This window comes from Gopherus evgoodei, unplaced genomic scaffold (assembly GCF_007399415.2).
Source record: "Gopherus evgoodei ecotype Sinaloan lineage unplaced genomic scaffold, rGopEvg1_v1.p scaffold_226_arrow_ctg1, whole genome shotgun sequence".
NCBI classification, from domain to species: domain Eukaryota; kingdom Metazoa; phylum Chordata; order Testudines; family Testudinidae; genus Gopherus; species Gopherus evgoodei.
The window spans coordinates 20,082-39,815 of record NW_022059889.1 but is presented as its reverse complement, the minus strand read 5'-3'; the positions used below and the strand labels follow the sequence as shown (position 1 = coordinate 39,815).

The following is a 19,734-nucleotide window of genomic DNA, read 5'->3' as shown; positions in this document are numbered from 1 at the left end:
CTTCCCCTGCACTGATTTTCCCTCCATCCCTGTTTTCCCAGGTGATTTCCTTCCCCCTTGTTCTTTGGCCGTCTGGGTGCCGCCCGGCCAGCCCCGACCTGCCTGGCCCAGCTGTCACCCCCCCGTCTAGGCCCCTTTCCCCCTCTCCTGAATGTGCCCCCCCCTTCCCCACGCCCTCCTCTGGCCCCGTCTGTTCCGTCGCCCCCCCGGGCTCCCCAGGCAGCGCAGCGTGTGCTGGGGGTGCAGGCGCCAACGGGATCCAGTAGCAGGGGGCTGTACAGCACCCTGCATGCTCCCAGCTGCAGTGCTGCCTTTTACCAGCAGGTGGGGCCAGGACCCAGAGTCAGGGGAGCTAGCTCTGGGGAGGAGCAGGATGGAGCAGGGCCCGTCTCCAGGCAGGGGGGTTACAGGAGCCAGGGGAGAGACCCTCACGGGGGGCTGGTTTCCCTGTACCTAGCTCTGGGCCAGCCCCCTCGGGCTCCCCAGCCCTGCGATTGTGGTGATAGCTCCAGAGACCAGCCCTGCAACCCAGCTGCCGCCCCCAGGCAGGAGAGGCCCCATCCCAGCCAGCAGGGCCCCGCAGCTGCCAGCTTCCCACGTTCCCTCGACGCAGGACGAAGTGGTGCAGGCAGCTGGGCTGGCAGCACAAGGTTTATTGTGTGTCCATGGGGGAGGCAGGGGCCGTTCTCAGTGCTCTGTGCCCCCAGCCTGCCCTCCCAGAGCCCTCTGAGAGCGATATCTGCTCAGCCCTGCCCGCGGGTCCTGGCCCCATCGCCCACCTACCCACCTGCAGCGCCCCTGCTGCGTAGGGCAGACTTGTATCGCCAGATCCAGGGGCCGTTCACTTGGGCCTCCGGCATCATCCCAGCCAGGGAACCTCACCTGTCGCCCTCTGCCCCATTCCCTGCAGCGCCCCCACCCCATAGGGCCGGGCCTGGCTCTCCTCTCTAGCCCCATCCCTGCCCCGCCTGGAGCTGGCCCAGCTCAGCTCACCCCCTGCAGGGCTGGGCCCTGGGTGTGCACCCAGCTTGCACGGCCCGAGAGCCGCAGGCACCCCCCAGCCCAGGCAGGAGACGGGGGGGGGCACCTTCCAGAAAAACTGCCTTTGGGGGGCGCCCCCCTGATGGGGCTGACGGGTCGCTCCTCCCCCATCGGTAGGGTCAGCACTTTAACCTTTGATAGGGGCACAACCCCCCAGACCACGGCCCCAGCAATGGGGCCATGAGCCCCACACGAGCCTGGGGCTGGGCGTCATGCCGCGGGGACGCAACAGGCTTATGCAGGGACGGGACACAGAAGAAGCAGGCAGGGCGGGGCCAGGCCATGCAGCCCCCAGGGTGCAAACACCCCTCCTGCAGAGGGGAGCAGCCAGAGAGGCGGGGCTGGGACATAGGGCCTGCAGCAGGTGTGGGGCTGGCCGCACCCCTGGGCGCGGGGGCTCCAATCCCTTTGGCTGAGGATGAGTTTGGTGAGGGATGGTGACCCCCTGGGATGTGCCGTCACCCCCAACCCCTCCCTCTCCCCCACACGTCCACCAGTGTCCCCTGGGAGCTCATTCCTGCCAGGGCAGGTGCCCGGACAGGGCAATGGTGCCTGTGACCCAGCCGAGGTGGATGGTGCCCCAGGGCTCCACCAAACCCAGTCTCTGGCCCGAAGCAGCTGGGAATGGGGAGTGGGAGTCACTCGCTGGGAGGGGCTCACGGAGGGGGGAGGACATGGCCGGGGTGGGAGGCACAGCACCCCGTGCAGGACAGTGCCTGGGGCTTTGCCAGCCACCGCAGGGCCGTGCATGCGCGTGTGCCGGGACTACGCTCCCTGCAGCAGGAGCAGCGGCCGATGGCCCCTCGGGTCAGGATCCCCCCGCTGCCCCCTCTGCAGGTCCTTCAGTGCTTGGCTTTAGGGGAAGGTGATGCCCCAGGTGGCACGGGCTGGGACAGAGCCACTGGCTCGGGGCTGGCCGGAAGGCTGGCTAGGGGCCCCATGGGGCCAGGCCCGAGGCGCCTTCGCCCCACTCCAGCAGCAGGTCTACACTGGGGTCTCCCCAGCAGCCTCCGGCCCCGCAGCCCCTCCCTCCCTCCCGGGGGTGCTCAGAAGCGGGTGCTCTGGTACCGCAGCCGGCGGAGCTCGGCGAGGCCTTCGTCCCGGCAGTGCAGGTCCCTGCAGGGACCCCCGGCCAGTCACCGGCCCCCCCCGCCCCCACTGCTGGTGCTGCCGCTGCTGGTGCTGCCGCTGCTGCATCTGTCCTCGTAGATGGAGATCTCAATCTGGGCCCAGGCTAAGGACCAACAGCAGGACAAGGACTGCTGGGCAGGCAGGGATGTGCCAGGATCTGCTCCCAGTTCCCAGGGCCAGCCGGGGCCTCCAGCCCCCTGTGCCCAGTGGGGGGGAGCTGAGTGCCAGGGGCCGGTGGTGGGCTCGGGGCGAGCTGGCCTTGCAGAGAGGGGCCTGTTTGCTGTGGCCGTGTGCACCACTGTAAGGGCGATGCCCTTGCCCATCCCGCCAGGCTCACCCATGCCCATCTTCCCTGCCCTGGGCCCACCCTCCCGTCCGGCCCAGGAGGATACGACCCGCATGCCTCGCTCCACGGGGTCGGTGAGCAGCAGGCCCCGGGGCGCATACACCTGCTCGTTCTGCTCCTGGATGTACTTGGAGATCTTCTTCAGCACCTGCGAGGGCAAAGGGGACAGCCTGTCAGGGCCCACCGTCCCGGGCACCCAGCACCTCCCTGACCTGCCGCCTTCCCTGGAAGGGGATCGGGCCCTTTGGCTGTGCTGCCTGTCACTGGGGCTAACCAGCACACCTGCCCCACAGCAACAGCCTCTGGGGGCAGGTCGTCCCCTTGGGAAAGGAGGAGCTCCTGGGAACAGCGAGCGGGGACAACAGGCCCATGGTCACAGTCAGGGGCACAGCTGAGTTAGAACCCAGGAGTCCTGGCTCCCAGCCCCACCCCCCCAACCACTAGAGCCCACTCCCCTGCCAGAGCACTGGCTCCCAGCCGCCTACTCCAAGGAGGGGCACTTTCTGAGGGAAATGGGGGGCTGGTGACCACCCAGGAAGCAGAGCAAACTGGAGTCTGGACCAGTAGTGATGCCACGAGGGTGATGGGGGGGCGAGAAGCCAGTTAGGGGTTCTGGAAAGGGCAGAGCAGCGGGTGAGTCCCAGGGCTCAAACAGGCCGAGAGCTGGGGGGCCTCCCAGCAACACCCCTCAGCTGGGCCCTTCCCTGCCCGAGAGGATCCCCAGGGCAGAGCTATCCCCTGGTGCCTGCCTAGACTAGTCACCCCGAGCCCCGCTGCTCTGGGGCTGCCGCCTGTGGGGTGCAGAGCCGAGCATGGGGGCAGGGGCAATTGCAATCTGCGCCCCTTATGGGGAGGGCAGGCCGGGCCAGGCCCAGCAGCAACCTGATGCCTGTGTGATGAGGGGGCCCAAGGGGCCCTTGCTGAGTAACCGCCCTTGGGAGACCCCTGCTCTGTGCCCTCCGGGTGGGGTAAGGGCTGGAGACTGTATCACCCCCGTGAGTCTCAGGCCCCAGGATGCCACATGTCAGTGGTGACTGGGGCAGCGGGGAGCGTTTTCCCTGGTGGGGTGCGGTCAGCAGGGCCGGCTTTATGCCGATTCAGCCGATTCCCCGGAATCGGGGCCCGCACCTAAGAGGGCCCCGCGCCTTAAGCGCCTTTTAAACTTTTTTTACTTACCCCGGCTGCGGTCTGCTCCGGGGTCTTCCATGGCCCCGCTCCCCTGACCAAAGCGCCGTTGGGAGCACGGCTGCCCCACAGCCCGGCTCTCCCAGCTGGAGCCCCGGCCGGAGCAGGGCAAGCCCCGCAACCCTGGCTGGAGCCCCGGCCAGAGCGGGGCAAGCCGCCCTGAGGCCCCGGCCGGAGTGCAAGACCTACCCTGCAGCCCTGTGCTCCCAGCTGGCGCTCTGGGCCCTTTAAATAGCCCCCAAAGCCCTGGGATAGCAGGGGCTCTGGGGGCTATTTAAAGGGCCAGGGCTCCAGCTGCCTCCGCCACCTCGTCCTTTAAATAGCCACTGGAGCCCCTCCACCCCCATGTATTCCCCAGGGCTCCCGCAGCTATTTAAAAAGTCTGGGGGGGGGGGGTAGAAGCAGGGGAGCCCCAGGCCCTTTGAATAACCCCCAGAGCCCTGGGATAGTGGGAGCCTTGGGGGCTATTTAAAGGGTGGGGGCTCCAGCTGCCTCTGCTGCATCCCCTGCCCTGCCCGCACCAGCCCTGCCCCCCCCGCCTGCAGCCAGCTCTGCACCCCGTGCCCACAGCCAGCCCCTGCCAAACCCCCTGCCATCTCCAGCCAACCCCTGCCACACACCCCTGTGGCCCTGCTCAAAGCCAGCCAGCCCCACACACAGCCCTGCCCACACCCAGCCCCACACCCCCTGCCTGCCCTGCGCACACCCAGCCCCGCACCCCTGCCCTGTCTCCAGCCAATCCCTCCTGCACCCCCCTGCCTGAAGCCAGCCCGCCCCACACCCCCTGTCTCCAACCAGCCCCACACCCCTGGCCCTGCCTGCAGCCAGACCCTACCTCCAATCAGCCCCTGCCTTGCCTCCAGCCAGCCCCATGTCCACTGCTGCCCTGCAGTTCTCAGGGCAGAAACCCTGCACACCTGCTTCAATGAGGGGGACAGGGAGCAGCTGGGACCCACACATGTGCACACCCCCAGGGACTGGCAGGGACCCACACATGTGAAACAGCGGTCATTTATAACCAATCAACGGCATATATGATGCAATGTACATAATATAGAATTGTATTATTTATATAGTTATGGAAAGTAAATAATACATGGAAGACATGAAAGGCTTTTTTTTTTTAGTCATCCCTGCCAGGGCCCCACCGAAAATGTTCGAATTGGCCCCGCACTTCCTAAAGCCGGCCCTGGCGGTCAGCACCCCGGGACAGATTCCTGGGGACGCAGGCACGGCGCTGCCCCAGCACCTGGGTCCTGCCAACGGGCACAGCTGCACGGCCCCCCAGGAGGCCGTCAAGGGCTGCACACCAGGAGGATGTGTAGGGTGGGGGGAGTGGGGGGGCAGTGAGCGGGGGGCTGCGGGAGCTTGGCCAGCCCTGGGGCTGCAGTGCAGAGAGAGGGCTCCCTGCACACGCTAGATTCACCATTGCCATTCACGGCAACGTGGTGCTGGCATCAGTGAGCAGCTTGGAAACCTGCTGCTGCCCCCACAACCGGCCTCGATCTTTCCGACTCTCCACAGTTGAGTGGAAATGGAAAATCACCAACACGCTGCGTGAAACACAGTGCGTCCTTCTGGGCGCTGCCCGTCACTGGGGAACCAGCCTCCTTCGTCATACACCGCTGGGAGAGACGGGAGCTTAGGGCAGCTCCGCCGGCTGGACAAAGGGCTGAGGTTATGCCTGCTTTGTGCAAACCCAGCGATCCGCTCACACTCACTCCCCTGCACACCCACAGATCCACTCACACTCACTCCCCTGCACACCCACAGATCCACTCACACTCACTCCCCCGCACACCCACAGATCCACTCACACTCACTTACCCAGCACACGCATCGATCCGCTCACACTCACTCCCCGCACACCGACAGATCCACTCACACTCACTCCCCCGCACACCCACAGATCCACTCACACTCACTTACCCAGCACACGCATCGATCCGCTCACACTCACTCCCCGCACACCCACAGATACACTCACACTCACTACCCTGCACACGCATCGATCCGCTCACACTCACTCCCCGCACACCGACAGATCCACTCACACTCACTACCCTGCATACGCATCGATCCGCTCACTCACTCCCCTGCACACCCACAGATACACTCACACTCACTTCCCTGCACACGCATCGATCCGCTCACACTCACTCCCCTGCACACCCACAGATACACTCACACTCACTACCCTGCACACGCATCGATCCGCTCACTCACTCCCCTGCACACCCACAGATCCACTCACACTCACTCCCCCGCACACCCACAGATCCACTCACACTCACTCCCCCGCACACCCACAGATACACTCACACTCACTTACCCAGCACACGCATCGATCCGCTCACACTCACTCCCCTGCACACCCACAGATACACTCACACTCACTTCCCTGCACACCCATCGATCCGCTCACACTCACTGCCCTGCACACCCACAGATACACTCACACACTCACTACCCTGCACACGCATCGATCCGCTCACACTCACCCCCTGCACACCCACAGATACACTCACACTCACTTCCCTGCACACGCATCCATCCGCTCACACTCCCCTGCACACCCACAAACCCACTCACACTCACTCCCCCACACACCCACAGATACACTCACACACTCACTACCCTGCACACGCATCGATCCGCTCACACTCACCCCCTGCACACCCACAGATACACTCACACTCACTTCCCTGCACACGCATCCATCCGCTCACACTCCCCTGCACACCCACAGACCCACTCACACTCACTCCCCCACACACCCACAGATACACTCACACTCACTTCCCTGCACACGCATCGATCCGCTCACACTCACTCCCCTGCACACCCACAGATACACTCACACTCACTTCCCTGCACACCCATCGATCCGCTCACACTCACTGCCCTGCACACCCACAGATACACTCACACTCACTTCCCTGCACACGCATCGATCCGCTCACACTCCCCTGCACACCCACAGATCCACTCACACTCACTCCCCTGCACACCCACAGATACACTCACACTCACTTCCCTGCACACGCATCGATCCGCTCACACTCACTCCCCACACACCGACAGATCCACTCACACTCACATCCCTGCACACCCATTGATCCACTCACACTCACTCCCCTGCACACCCACAGATCCACTCACACTCACTCCCCCGCACACCCACAGATACACTCACACTCACTTCCCTGCACATGCATCGATCTGCTCACACTCACTCCCCTGCACACCCACAGATACACTCACACGCACTTCCCTGCACATGCATCGATCCGCTCACACTCCCCTGCACACCCACAGATACACTCTCACTTCCCTGCACACACATCGATCTGCTCACACTCCCCTGCACACCCACAGATCCACTCACACTCACTTCCCTGCACACGCATCGATCCGCTCACACTCCCCTGCACACCCACAGATCCACTCACACTCACTCCCCTGCACACCCACAGATCCACTCACACTCACTTCCCTGCACATGCATCGATCCGCTCACACTCACTCCCCCTAACACCCACAGATCTGCTCACATTCACTCCCCCCGCACGCCCACAGATCCACTCACACTCACTCCCCACACACACATCGATCCACTCACACTCACTCCCCCGCACTCCCATCGATCCGCTCACACTCACCCCCGGCACACCCACAGATCCACTCACACTCACTCCCCTGCACTCCCATCGATCTGCTCACATTCACTCCCCCGCACACCCATAGATCCATTCACACTCACCCCCGGCACACCCATTGATCCGCTCACACTCACTCCCCTGCACACCCATCAATCTGCTCACACTCACTCCCCCGCACACCCATCGATCCGCTCACACACACTCCCCTGTACACCCACAGATCCACTCACACTCGCAACCCTGCACACCCATCCATCTGCTCACTCACTCCCACGCACACCCACATATCTGCTCACACTCGCACCTCTGCACACCCACAGATCCGCTCACATTCACTCCCGTGCACACCCATAGACCTCCTCACACTCACTCCCCCACACCCATCGATCCGCTCACACTCACTTCTCTGCACACCCAGATTCGCTCACATTCACTCCCCTGCACACCCATCATTCTGCTCACACTCACTCCCCCCACACCCACAGATCTGCTCACACTCATTTCTCTGCACACCCACAGATTCGCTCACATTCACTCCCCTGCACACCCATCATTCTGCTCACATTCACTCCCCCACACACCCATAGATCCACTCACACTCACCCCCGGCACACCCATCGATCCGCTCACACTCACTCCCCTGCACATCCATCAATCTGCTCACACTCACTCCCCCACAAACCCATAGATCCGCTCACACACACTCCCCTGTACACCCACAGATCCACTCACACTCACAACCCTGCACACCCACAGATCCGCTCACACTCACTCCCCTGCACACCCATAGATCTGCTCACACACAATCCCCTGCACACCCATAGATCCGCTCACAGTCACTACCCTGCACATCCACACATCCGCTCACATTCACTTCCCTGCACACCCATCAATCCGCTCACATTCACTCCCCCGCACACCCACAGATCCAATCACATTCACTCCCCGCACACCCACAGATCTACTCACACTCACTTCCCTGCACACCCACAGATCCACTCATATTCGCTTCCCTGCACACTCACAGATCCTCTCACATTCACTCCCCCGCACACCCACAGATCCACTCATACTCACCCCCGGCACACCCATCGATCCGCTCACTCTCACTCCCCTGCACACCCATACATCTGCTCACACTCACTCCCCTGTACACCCACAGATCCAGTCACACTCCCAACCCTGCACACCCATCAATCTGCTCACACTCATTCCCTCACACATCTACAGATCTGCTCACACTTGCATCTCTGCACACCCGTCGATCCGCTCACATTCACTCCCCTGCATACCCACAGATCCGCTCATACTCTCTCCCCTGCACACCCATAGATTCGCTCACATTCACTACCCTGCACATCCACACATCCGCTCACATTCACTTCCCTGCACACCCATCGATCCGCTCACACTCACTCCCCTTCACACCCACAGATCCACTCACACTCACAGAGCCGCTCACAGTCACTTCTCTGCACACCCGTCAATCCGCTCACACTCACTTCCCCACAGATCTACTCACATTCACTCCCCCGTACACCCACAGATCCAATCACATTCACTCCCCGCACACCCACAGATCTACTCACACTCACTTCCCTGCACACCCACAGATCCACTCATATTCGCTTCCCTGCACACTCACAGATCCTCTCACATTTACTCCCCCGCACACCCATAGATCCGCTCACATTCACTCCCCTACACACCCACGGATCTGCTCACACTCACCCCCCACACACCCACAGATCTGCTCACACTCACTTCCCTGCACACCCATCAATCCCGCTCACACTCACTTCCCTGCACACCCACAGATCTGCTCACATTCACTTCCCCACACACTCACAGATCCACTCACACTCACTTCCCTGCACACCAACACATCCGTTCACACACACTGTCCCTCTGGCCTATGAAAGGCACCTACTCCCACTCCCTGGGCTGGGCTGTCTTTCTGATGCTGGGGGAAGAGAGTATTTGAGAGACGGGGCTGGTGTCCAAAGGTCCTTTTCTTTTCTCCTTGAGGAGCGAGGCCCTGAGCTGGCGCGTTCGGCTCAGGGCTCGGCTCTGCACTGTTTCCTGTGCTTAGTGTCAGGCTCAGACCCGGCAGTGAGCTGAGCTGCAATCAGCCACTGACCCTGGGTTGTGCTGGGCTGGAGATGGGGGCAAAGGGAAGGGAGCTGCAGTGGGCAGGGCGGGCGAGGGAGGAGAGGGCACAAGAGTCCTGGGACGGGCAGAGGGAGCTGCAGAAAGGGAAGGAATCGTTACTATTTGTCTCCCACCTGCCGTAGCTGGCAGCAGCAGGGTCTCTCCACGGAGCATTGCTTGCTCAGGAGACGGGGTATTAGTCATATGAACACGTCACTGTCACACGTCACAGGTGTTGCTACTGGGAGTGAGTTCCACAAGTCACTGATTCCTGATGTTAAAAATGGCTCCTCCCAGTTTCAGGCGTGTTGCTTTTCATTTTGATTGACTGTCACCTTGCGCTTGTACTGAGAGGGGAAGAGGAGCCCCCGGTTCACCTTCTCTGTCCCATTCATTAGTTTGTGCAACTCTGACAGATCCTTTCTTACCACGGCACTCACTACTAATCTGTGCTTAGCTGGCAGCTTTCCCCTGACTTCCCAGGTAACCCGATGGAGTCACACAGGCCCCCAGACCTCGGCATCACCCCCACATTGGGGCTGCACACAACAGAATTCATTCCGCACATGGATGGAAACAGAGGGAACATTGTGCAGCCGTCCCAAGTTTTATGCAGGGCCCCACTCCTGGCCCTGTATGCAGGGTCCTGGCTCCCAGCCCCTCATCTGGGGTCCCGGCTGGCTGCCAGCCCCTCGCCTGAGGTCCCGGCTCCCAGCCCCTCATCTGGGGTCCCGGCTCCCAGCCCCTCGCCTGAGGTCCCGGCTGCCAGCCCCTCATCTGGGGTCCCGGCTGCCAGCCCCTCACCTGAGGTCCCGGCTCCCAGCCCCTCATCTGGGGTCCTGGCTCCCAGCCCCTCATCTGGGGTCCCGGCTGCCAGCCCCTCGCCTGAGGTCCCGGCTGCCAGCCCCTCGCCTGAGGTCCCGGCTCCCAGCCCCTCGCCTGAGGTCCCGGCTGCCAGCCCCTCGCCTGAGGTCCCGGCTCCCAGCCCCTCGCCTGAGGTCCCGGCTCCCAGCCCCTCATCTGGGGTCCCGGCTGCAAGCCCCTCGCCTGGGGTCCCGGCTGCCAGCCCCTCATCTGGGGTCCCGGCTCCCAGCCCCTCGCCTGAGGTCCCGGCTCCCAGCCCCTCGCCTGGGGTCCCGGCTGCCAGCCCCTCATCTGGGGTCCCGGCTCCCAGCCCCTCGCCTGAGGTCCCGGCTCCCAGCCCCTCATCTGGGGTCCCGGCTCCCAGCCCCTCGTCCGAGGTCCTGGCTGCGAGCCCCTCATCTAGGGTCCCAGCTGCCAGCCCCTCGCCCGGGGTCCCAGCTCCCACCCCCCCCCGTGCCCAGGGTCCCGGCTCCCAGGCCCCCTGTGCCCAGGGTCCCGGCTCCCAGAGAGCCAGAGCCAGGAGGGGGGTTGGGAGAAGTGACACCTTCTTCCCGGGAGACTGGACAAAGGAGAGGAGGAGCAGGGGGAGGAGAGAGCAGGAGCACTTGTCCCTGCATTTCGGCCGGGCCGACTCCGTGGCAGAGGGAGGCCCTGGCTGAGCACCAGCTGCCGGCCTGGCCCTACCTTCTCGTAGTGGGTCTCCATGCAGAGGAAGATGAAGTAGGCCGTGGCACACGCCAGGCACCCCTCCAGGTAGGAGCTGCCCCCGATCTTCTCAGCCTCGGCGTAGAAGCCATTGAGGGTCTTCACTGTCTCCTCAAAGAGCTGCCGCTCGAGCTGGGGCAGAAAACCCGAGTGAGGGCAGTGGGGGTCATACAGGGCCCCGCCGGCCGGCACTGGGAACCCTGCCTGGGCCGCACTCAGCCCAAACCCTGCAGCAGGGGCCGGGGCATTGTGAGCATCCCAATGAGCTGAGCCTGAAGGGCCCCCGAACACAGACAGACCAGCTCAGCTGGGAGGAATGAGGGATGCCCCGGCACTCTGCAGAACCCACGGAACAGCCAGCACAGTGCCCCATAGAGAGCCCCCCATACACATGCACACAGACAGACACCTGGGTAGGCACCCTCCCCACCCCGCGAGTTTGCTCACACACAACAGACGTATGGGCACATACAGGACCTGGACCAGTGTGAGCCTCCCAGCCAGGCCCAGCTGCCACCAGCCCAGACCCCATGGCTGTGGGTGCAGCTCTTGGTGGGGGAAGGTGCCAGAGTGGGAATTTTCTGAACTATTTTGTATGAATGCTGTGTGTGCCTCAGTTTCCCCTATGTGCTGCATGGATAGCTAGCTGGTGGGGAAAGATGGGAATGGCTCCTGGCTGGCTAAGGTTTGGGGCCCAGGTCACTCGGGGGCCCATGAAGACAATGGCCAACCCATCCCCTGGGCCCCACCACCACCCAGGAAGCCAGCCAGGTATGACCAGCCAGACAAAGGGCTGAGGAGAGGCCAGCTGGGGCTGGCCTGGAATTTGAACACAGAGCGGGAGCCAAGGGTGGACACTGCTTGGCTGGGGCTCTGGGGAACCCGAATGGGCCAAGCTGTAAGGTCCTGCTCTGGGTGCTCCCCAAGGCCTCCCTGGCTGTGTTCCAGACCCTCCTAACCCCCTGCTGTAACCGTGCTGGCTGTGTCCCGGCAGGTGCTGGGGGAGGGGGTGCATTGCACCCCCAAGTCTCTCTCAGGCAGACTCGCTGAAGGGAGCTCACGGCCTGAGCCAGGGGTGCTGAAGGCTTGGTCCAAGAAGAGGGTGAAGCTGAGGGACTTCCCCAGCAACAGAGCGAGCCCTGGGGGGGTCTGGCTCCCTGAAGGGGGCCTCCCTGGGGCTGTTGCTGAGTACTGACGATGGGGGTCCATGACTGGCGCCATCTGAGAGCTGTGATGGCATCTGTGCCAGCTGGGGAGAGGGGCTTCCCAGGTAGCCGCTGGCAGGACGTGCCCAGGGATCACAAGTCCACAGAGCCTCAGGGCCCCAGGCCGACACCAGGACTAACGGGGGCGAGAGGGGGAGCTGTGACACCGGGCCAGAAAGGGTTAAGCAACTGGTAGACTAAATGACCCAAATTCAACCTTTAAAGGTGAGTTAGAGAAGGACCCAAGGGTACTAAGGGGCCTTTCCCCATAACCAGCTAACAAAGCCTGGTAAATAGCCCCGAGCCTGGAAATGCAAATCCATTGTTGGAATTACCAGGCTAGGAATTGTGTGTGTTTGTCTAGCTTGCTAGGTGGCCCCATGTCAACACATGGTTCCTGGCTCTCCCTAGAGCTATCGATCCAGAGATCAAAGGGGGGTATGAACATTTCGCTCAAACCTGAATGTAATAATGTTACTGTCTCTAGTTCTCTTAGGTAAACTGCCTCTGAACTGCTGGAATGGTTGATCGCCTTCTGCTAATCAATGCAACTAATTACCTGTGTGCACTAGGAAATAGGTCATTCTACTTCAGAGCCACTACTTGACACCCCAGGGACACCTGCTGCCAGGAGGTGTCTTAGCCTGCCAGAGACCTTGAGTGAGAACTCCTGGGGCCTGGTCTTGTTATCTTCAGGGGAAGCCTGAGGTCCTCAGTTCCATTCTGGATCCCCCTAAGCTTGGACATGGCTGGGTGTTTACTGAGCCTTTAACCAGCACTCTCGCTCTTTTCTTCTTTAATACATTTCAGTCTCGTTAATAAGCATTGGCTGTCAGCCTGCGTGACAAAGTGGGACTGTTCTTAATGTTTCTTCTGAATAGTCTGTGGGTGCCTCAGTTTCCCCTATGCATTTCTTAAGTCTCTAGGTGTTGCGATAAGGGGGTGTAATTCTTGCAGAGCAAACGGCCAGTGCACATAAATGGCCGACACTCTGTTTCCTGGCAACTAATGGCCGAGGCCCTTCCCCTCTGCAAGGTGACCTCCTGGCCCGGGAAAGGGACAAAGGCCAGAAAGGAGGGGCTGGAGAGTGAGTCAGTTTTGAGCTGCCTGGGGAAATGGAGTGGAGCCCAGATGGGGCTCTGGCCTCCCTGCCCACCCCCACCCCCCAGATGGACCTAACCGAGGGGGTCCTGTTGTCTGTAGCAGCAAGACCTGTCTTGGACTGTGTCCTGTCCTCTAAATAAACCTTCTGTCTTCCGGGCTGGCTGAGAGTCACGGTGAATCGCAGGAAGCCGGGGGTGCAGGGCCCTGTCTCCCCCCCACTCTGTGACAGCCTGTATTTGGTTAACCTGTTCATTAAGCTGTTCGTTAACCTGGTGGGTGATGTGTCCGATCCTCTGGGATTGGTAGAACTTTTTATGTGATGAAGAAGATTTCCAGTAACACGCATTGCATTTGGTTGGGTGACGGGTGGGAGCCCAAGGCTGGGCTGCTAAGGGAGCTTGGTGGTGGTTTGCAGGTAATCAGTGAGGTGTTACAGAGGCTGTTTAGTTGCTGGCTTGGTGAATCCAAGTAGTAGAATAACCATCAGTTCGGGGATTGTCTGCCCCGTCCTGTGCAGTTTGCCCTAATTGAGCAACCTAAGCCTGGTGCCCCCAGGACTCCAGGGGCTCTGCCTGGCCTTGCTCTGCCCCTCCCAGCCCCGGTCACCTGCCAGCGCAGCAGGGCACCGTGTTTCCTACCCGGCTGTCCAGCTCCAGGGGGAACTTGGTCTGGAACTGGCAGAGGGTCCCATCGCTGTAGTCCCGCTGCACAAAGACCTTGGTGGCCAGCGAGGCGCTTCGCCGCAGCTCCTGCAGGTCATGGGCCTGGGGAGACAGGGGCGCAGCAGGTTACCCAGGGGCAGGGGCAGGGTGAGGGGGCTGCCGCAGGACTCGGGGGAAGGGAAGGAGGATCCTGACACTGAGCAGAGCTCAGGACTGCAGCCCTGGCCTGGGGGGCAAAGACTGGGTGACACATACATTCCCATCCCCCACCTCCGGTACCCCCTCGGCACACCCCGTTCCACCCCCACTCCCTGTACCCCCTCCACACACACACTGCAGCCTGCCCCTGGCCAGTTCAGTGCTCAAGGGTCCCTGCTCCTGTACAGAGTCACTGGTACCCAGTGTGCTGTGTTAATGGGTGTCCCCGCACAGGGCCGGTCGAACCCAGCACTGCGGGGTTAGATTAACAGTGAAACTACTGGCACGGTGGTGACCAGCCGATAACACTGAAAACTCACAGCTAAACAGCTACGGCCAGGTGGGGGGAGTGACCCGCTCCTGGGGCAGGACTGCGCCCTGCAGCCCAAAGGTGCCAGGCCTTTGTCTCCTTAGTGAAAGCGGGAACTTGGCATTCTCTGTCCGTCGCTTTTAGAGGCCAGGGAGCCTTTGACACTGACGGTTACTCCACAAAGCAACGTGTAGCCCAACAGGGAGGAGGGACTGCAGCTTTTCTGCCATCTCCTGTCCTGCTGGCCCCGGGTACTGCTGCCATGTAACCGGAGGTAACCCACAGTCCTGTGCTGAGGACAGAAGTGTTGGCTGGCCAGGTCTGAATGTGTGCTAGCAATATATTCCGGGGGATTCCTGACAGGCCAGGTAATGGTGTATGCACCTTTCCCCAGGCTGCTAGCGAGTTATTCATTTTAAAATGACCCCTCACAAGGCACATTTTGTACAAAAAGAACAGGCATACTTGTGGCACCTTAGAGACTAACAAATTTATTACACTGATGTGCAGACAGTGAATCTGTGGGTGCTGTCAATCCCCCTCCCCCGCTGGCCTCCCCCGAATTCCCCCACCCTATACCTCCTGGTGACAAAATGGGAATGTTTTCTGATGGCAATGTATGCCTCAGTTTCCCTGCATGCTGCAGGGTTACCCGGGGTAGAGAGGGTTGTTTGCACTCTGCAGAGGCTCAGAGACACGGATGTGGCTAGTGTCAGCTCTCGGGGCTTTAGGTAAAGATCAGGAGCCCTGGAGAAGACAATGACAAATCCAATCACCTAGACACGGACCCCTAGAGACACAGACGTCCTGGCTCTCCAAGGGGGGCTGAGCTGCATCCCCCCGGCTGGGGAACAAAGGCCTGGGGTGAGGTGGGAGTTAAGTGGTGACTATGGGAAGCAGTCGGGGCACCTGAACTGGGACAAAGAGAGGTCAGAGGGATGGGGGTTGGGCTCTGTGCTGAGCAGGTTGGACTAGGCTGTCACTTCCTTTTCTCTGGGCTAATCAAGGACTTCCTGTGCCGTGTCCAGTCAACTAATAAACCCACCCGTCGGCCGCGCCGGCTGAGTGTCCCTGCAGCCGCTGGCTCCCTTGGGGTCTGTCCCAGCTGAACACGCTGCCTGGCGCTCACGGGGTGCAGCAGGGGCCTGAAGGCCCAGTGTCCAGCCAAGGAGACAGGGAAGCCGAGGGGCCCACCCTGGGGGATGGAAGAGTGGGACCCCGAGGCCTGGCCCACTGATGGGTTCCCAGAGACTGTTCCAAAGCTGGGGCTGTAGCACCAGTCCTGTGGCTCCGTGATCAATGTGCTGCCCCTGTGCCCCACCATGGCTCACAGGCCGGCCTCAGCACAGCACTCGGGGAGGGGCTCAGGGGCTCCTTCCCCAATTCCAGTGCACAGGCCTTTCCTCCAGCCCAGAGTGAGCAGAGACCACTCCTCCCCTCCCAGCTGGACCTCCAACCTCCACCGTACAGGGAGCGAGCAGCACTCAGGGGCTCGGTGCCCCCCCAGTTCCAGCTCCCCTCCATCCTCTGCTGCCTCTTGCAGCCACCGCCCTGCATTGGCCCTAGCCCCAGCTTGGGGAGGGGAAGGACCTTGCAGGGTGTCTTTGGGGTGCTCCTGTCTCCTGGCTAAGGGGTCAGCATCACGGGGAGGAAGCCTGGAGGCTGCACCTACTCCTGAAGGAAACCTCCCAGCTGCATGGCCAGGCCTGGGACCAGCAAGGGGGAAACACTCGCTCTGCGAGCCAGAGCAAGGACAGCCCATCTGCGACAAAGTGGGCCTTTTCTGTACTATTTAATAGCCTATGTGCCTCAGTTTCCCTCCACGCTGTGCATGGCTCCCATGGGGGAACGGGTTCCGTTCCCTCCCAGGGCAGTCGAGAGCGGTTGGTGTGCCCAGACAGTGGGTCACTGAATGGCCTGGTTGTGGCCAATCCATGAGTGGAAAATGTGAGGGGACCTTGGAAAGGCCAATGGGCAGAACGCCGCCACCCCCCAGCCCAGAGCCCGGAGCGAGGAGCCTGCACCCTCAGGTGGCCCTGCCCGGAGGGGGGCAGCAGGCAATAACGGGAGGGGGGGCTCTGGGAGAGGCAGGGTTCTCTGCTGGGCCTGCTGAAGGCCGGCAGACAGCATCTGGGACTGGAGCTCACCCGGCTCAGCTGGGGGACTGGGCTGGCTGCACCAGATGCTGCCCTCCGTGCTCTGGGGTCAACCCGCCCGTTCTCACAGCGCTGGGCGAGCGTCACTGCAGCTGCTGCGTGAGGTGCATTAATCCCTCTGAACCCTGCTCCCCGCTTCCCCTCACTGCCCCGGCCTTGCCTCAGGCCCCCTACCCCAACACTGCCCCAGCCCGGACACTGCCTCCACTGACCACCCCCCCACCCCCCAGCTGAGCTGTGACCCAGAGAGGCAGGGAGCCCACTGGGATTTGGCCCTTGCTGTGGATTCTCTGTGGAAGGCAGGACGCCCTGGGGATGGGCGCAGGACAACAGCTAGAACTGGGCAGGGAGCAAGTGGGGCCAAAGAGAGCAGCCCATGGGGGGGCTGTGCTGACCCCATGTCACCCCATCTTGGGCAGCCTCTAGGACCCCCCCTCCAGCACCTGGCAGCCTCTGGGACACACCCCCCCCCAGCTCCGGGAAGGCCCTGGAACCCCCCCCCAGCTTGGGGCAGCCCTGGGACCACCCCCCCCCACCTCCAGGCAGACCTGGGACCCCCACAGCTTGGGGCAGCCTCCGAAACACCCCCCCCCCCAGCTCCGGGCAACCCTGGGACCCCCCCCCCCCAGCTGCGGGGCCCCGCACCGTCCCCTCTCGACTAGCTCCGCTCCCCGCCCGCAGGTGCCGCTTTGCTCGGGGACGGGCCGGACGGTGCCTCGGAGCCGCCGGGTGCCCCGTGTCCGCCCCCCGGGTCCCTCCCCGGCTGCGCCCCCGGCCCCGCTCACCTCGCTGGCCATGGCGGGCGCGGCTCCGGCGGGCTCTGTCCCTGGTGCTGAAGCCGCTGCCCGGAGCCCGGAGCCCGGAGCCAGGCGCAGAACCGGGGCCGAGCCTGCGCTGCGCGGCCGGGATGCTGGGAACTGGGCGGGCGGAGCCCGGCGCGGGGGGGATCACGGCGCGGGGGGGGCGGCTCTGGGGGCACTCGGAGCCCGATGCTGGGGGGGGGCGGAGCCCGGCGCGGGGGGGATCACGGTGCGGGGGGGCGGCTCTGGGGGCGCTCGGAGCCCGGCGCGGGGGGGGCAGCTCTGGGGGCGCTCGGAGCCCGATGCTGGGGGGGCGGAGTCCGGCGCGGGGGGGGGGGGCAGAGGGGGCGCTCGGAGCCCGGCGCGGGGGGGGCGGCTCTGGGGGCGCTCGGAGCCCGATGCTGGGGGGGCGGAGCCCGGCGCGGGGGGGATCACGGCGCGGGGGGGGCAGAGGGGGCGCTCGGAGCCCGGCGCGGGGGGGATCACGGCGCGGGGGGGGCAGAGGGGGCGCTCGGAGCCCGGCGCGGGGGGGATCACGGTGCGGGGGGGCGGCTCTGGGGGCGCTCGGAGCCCGATGCTGGGGGGGGCGCAGGACTCCCGGGCCCAGCGTCGCAGGTCCCGGCTCAGTGACTGTGGCTGCGTGGGGGGGGCCGCCCCCCCCCCGCCAGCTGCCGCCCGGTCCACCTGGTGCACGGCTGGCGCGGGGGCGGGGCGCGGCGGGGTGGAAGCCCCGCCCTGGCAGGGCCCCTGCAGCCCCCTGCCCCTGGGAAAGCGCCTCCTGAGGGGAGGGAGAGCCCAGTGTCTGCCCGGGCCTTGCCCCCCAAGGGCACAGACCCCACGGGGGGGAAGAAGCACCTCGCACTCTGGCCCCCCAGCCCTAGCCCAGGGTCCGACTTGCAGGCCCTGGGGTGGGGTGTGGTGGTGCCCAGAGCCCATCACCGGCCTTCCCCTCAAGCCGGACACAACCTCTGGCATGGCCTGGCTGGCGGGTGCTGGCGTGGGGGCCACTGTCCTCTCAGAGGTTCCCTGTGTGGGACCTGAGGGCCAGACAGCTGGGCGCCAGTCACCCCTGTGGCTCTGAGCCGCTGCAGAGAACACCCCCTTTCTACCCACTAGGGAGCCCTGCATAGGGGAAACTGAGTCATGCACAGGCTTCATCCAGATATAACAAACAATGCCCACTTTGTCACAGCTGGTGTCTGTGAGGGCTCCCTGTGCTGGGGCCTGCTGCTCACCCAGGTACCTATGGCAGAGGTGCAGTGCCCACCTGCCTGTCCATCTGTCCCTCCAGGTACATGCATGGCCCCCATCACTGGCATGTCTCAGTGTCCCCCTCCCACCCCCTCATGCCTGCCCCCAGCTCAGGTTGGCACCATTCCACACGGTGCTGGGTCCTTCGGCTGGTGTGTGGTGCCCACGTCTTGGTCTGGGCTGGCGTGCCTGGGCGTGAATGGGCACTGGCATCTCTTGCCTGGTGCCAGGAGCTGTTTACAGCCGCTGCTGTTTGACCAGAGGCCCTGGGAGCCTGGCCTGTGTGGCTTTGCTGCAGAGGGACCAGCCAGTAACATGGGCCAAAGCCTGTGCTGCCTCCCGCACCACCAGTGGCTGATAGGCCTTGTATTCACCGGGTTCCACACACTCTCCAGCTCCTGCCGTGGGCCCCTCTGCCCCATGCCCCTGGCCTGGACTCCAGAATAGCCCCTCTCTTCCTGACCCAAATACACCTTCCTCAAGCCACCCGCAGGCCTCTCCAGCACCAGGGCTGGCGCTTCCATTTAGGTGGCCTAGGCAATCGCCTAGGGCGCCAGGATTATTGGTGGGCGGCATTTTGCCGGAGGGGGCGGCAGGCAGCTCAGGTGGAGCTGCCGCAGTCGTGCCTGCGGACAGTCAGCTGCTCCTGCGGCTCCGGTGGACCTCCCGCAGGCACGACTGCGGTAGCTCCACCGGAGCTGCGGGACCAGGGCGCAGGGCGGCAAAATTGCCATGCACCTAGGGCACTAAAACCCCTAGCGCCGGTCCTGTCCAACACTCACTCGAAATCCCCATCAGTCCCATCATTTCGCCTGGGAATGGCTACTTGGCTCTGGAGCTGGGCCGAGATGCCAGGGAATTACCTAGCGTTGCTCTGCTGTCAGGCTGTACTGTGATCTCTGCGTCAGAGCGCGTGGCTACTGTCGGGTTCGGCCCAGGCTATTGACACGACCCGGTGCGGGA

The 19,734-nt window shown here is 63.1% G+C and overlaps 1 protein-coding gene across 1 annotated transcript; it reads right to left on the bottom strand.

Annotated features, from left to right (window-relative positions):
• Window positions 1–637: 637 nt before the first annotated feature.
• LOC115640172 (golgin subfamily A member 7B) lies at window positions 638–17,585 on the bottom strand. Its single transcript, XM_030543002.1, has 5 exons — window positions 17,506–17,585; window positions 14,033–14,158; window positions 11,065–11,217; window positions 2,565–2,666; window positions 638–2,264 (listed from the first exon to the last, which is right to left on the bottom strand). The coding sequence occupies exons 1-5, from the start codon at window positions 17,515–17,517 to the stop codon at window positions 2,178–2,180; spliced, it is 480 nt and encodes a 159-aa protein (XP_030398862.1). The 5' UTR covers window positions 17,518–17,585; the 3' UTR covers window positions 638–2,177.
• Window positions 17,586–19,734: the final 2,149 nt, after the last annotated feature.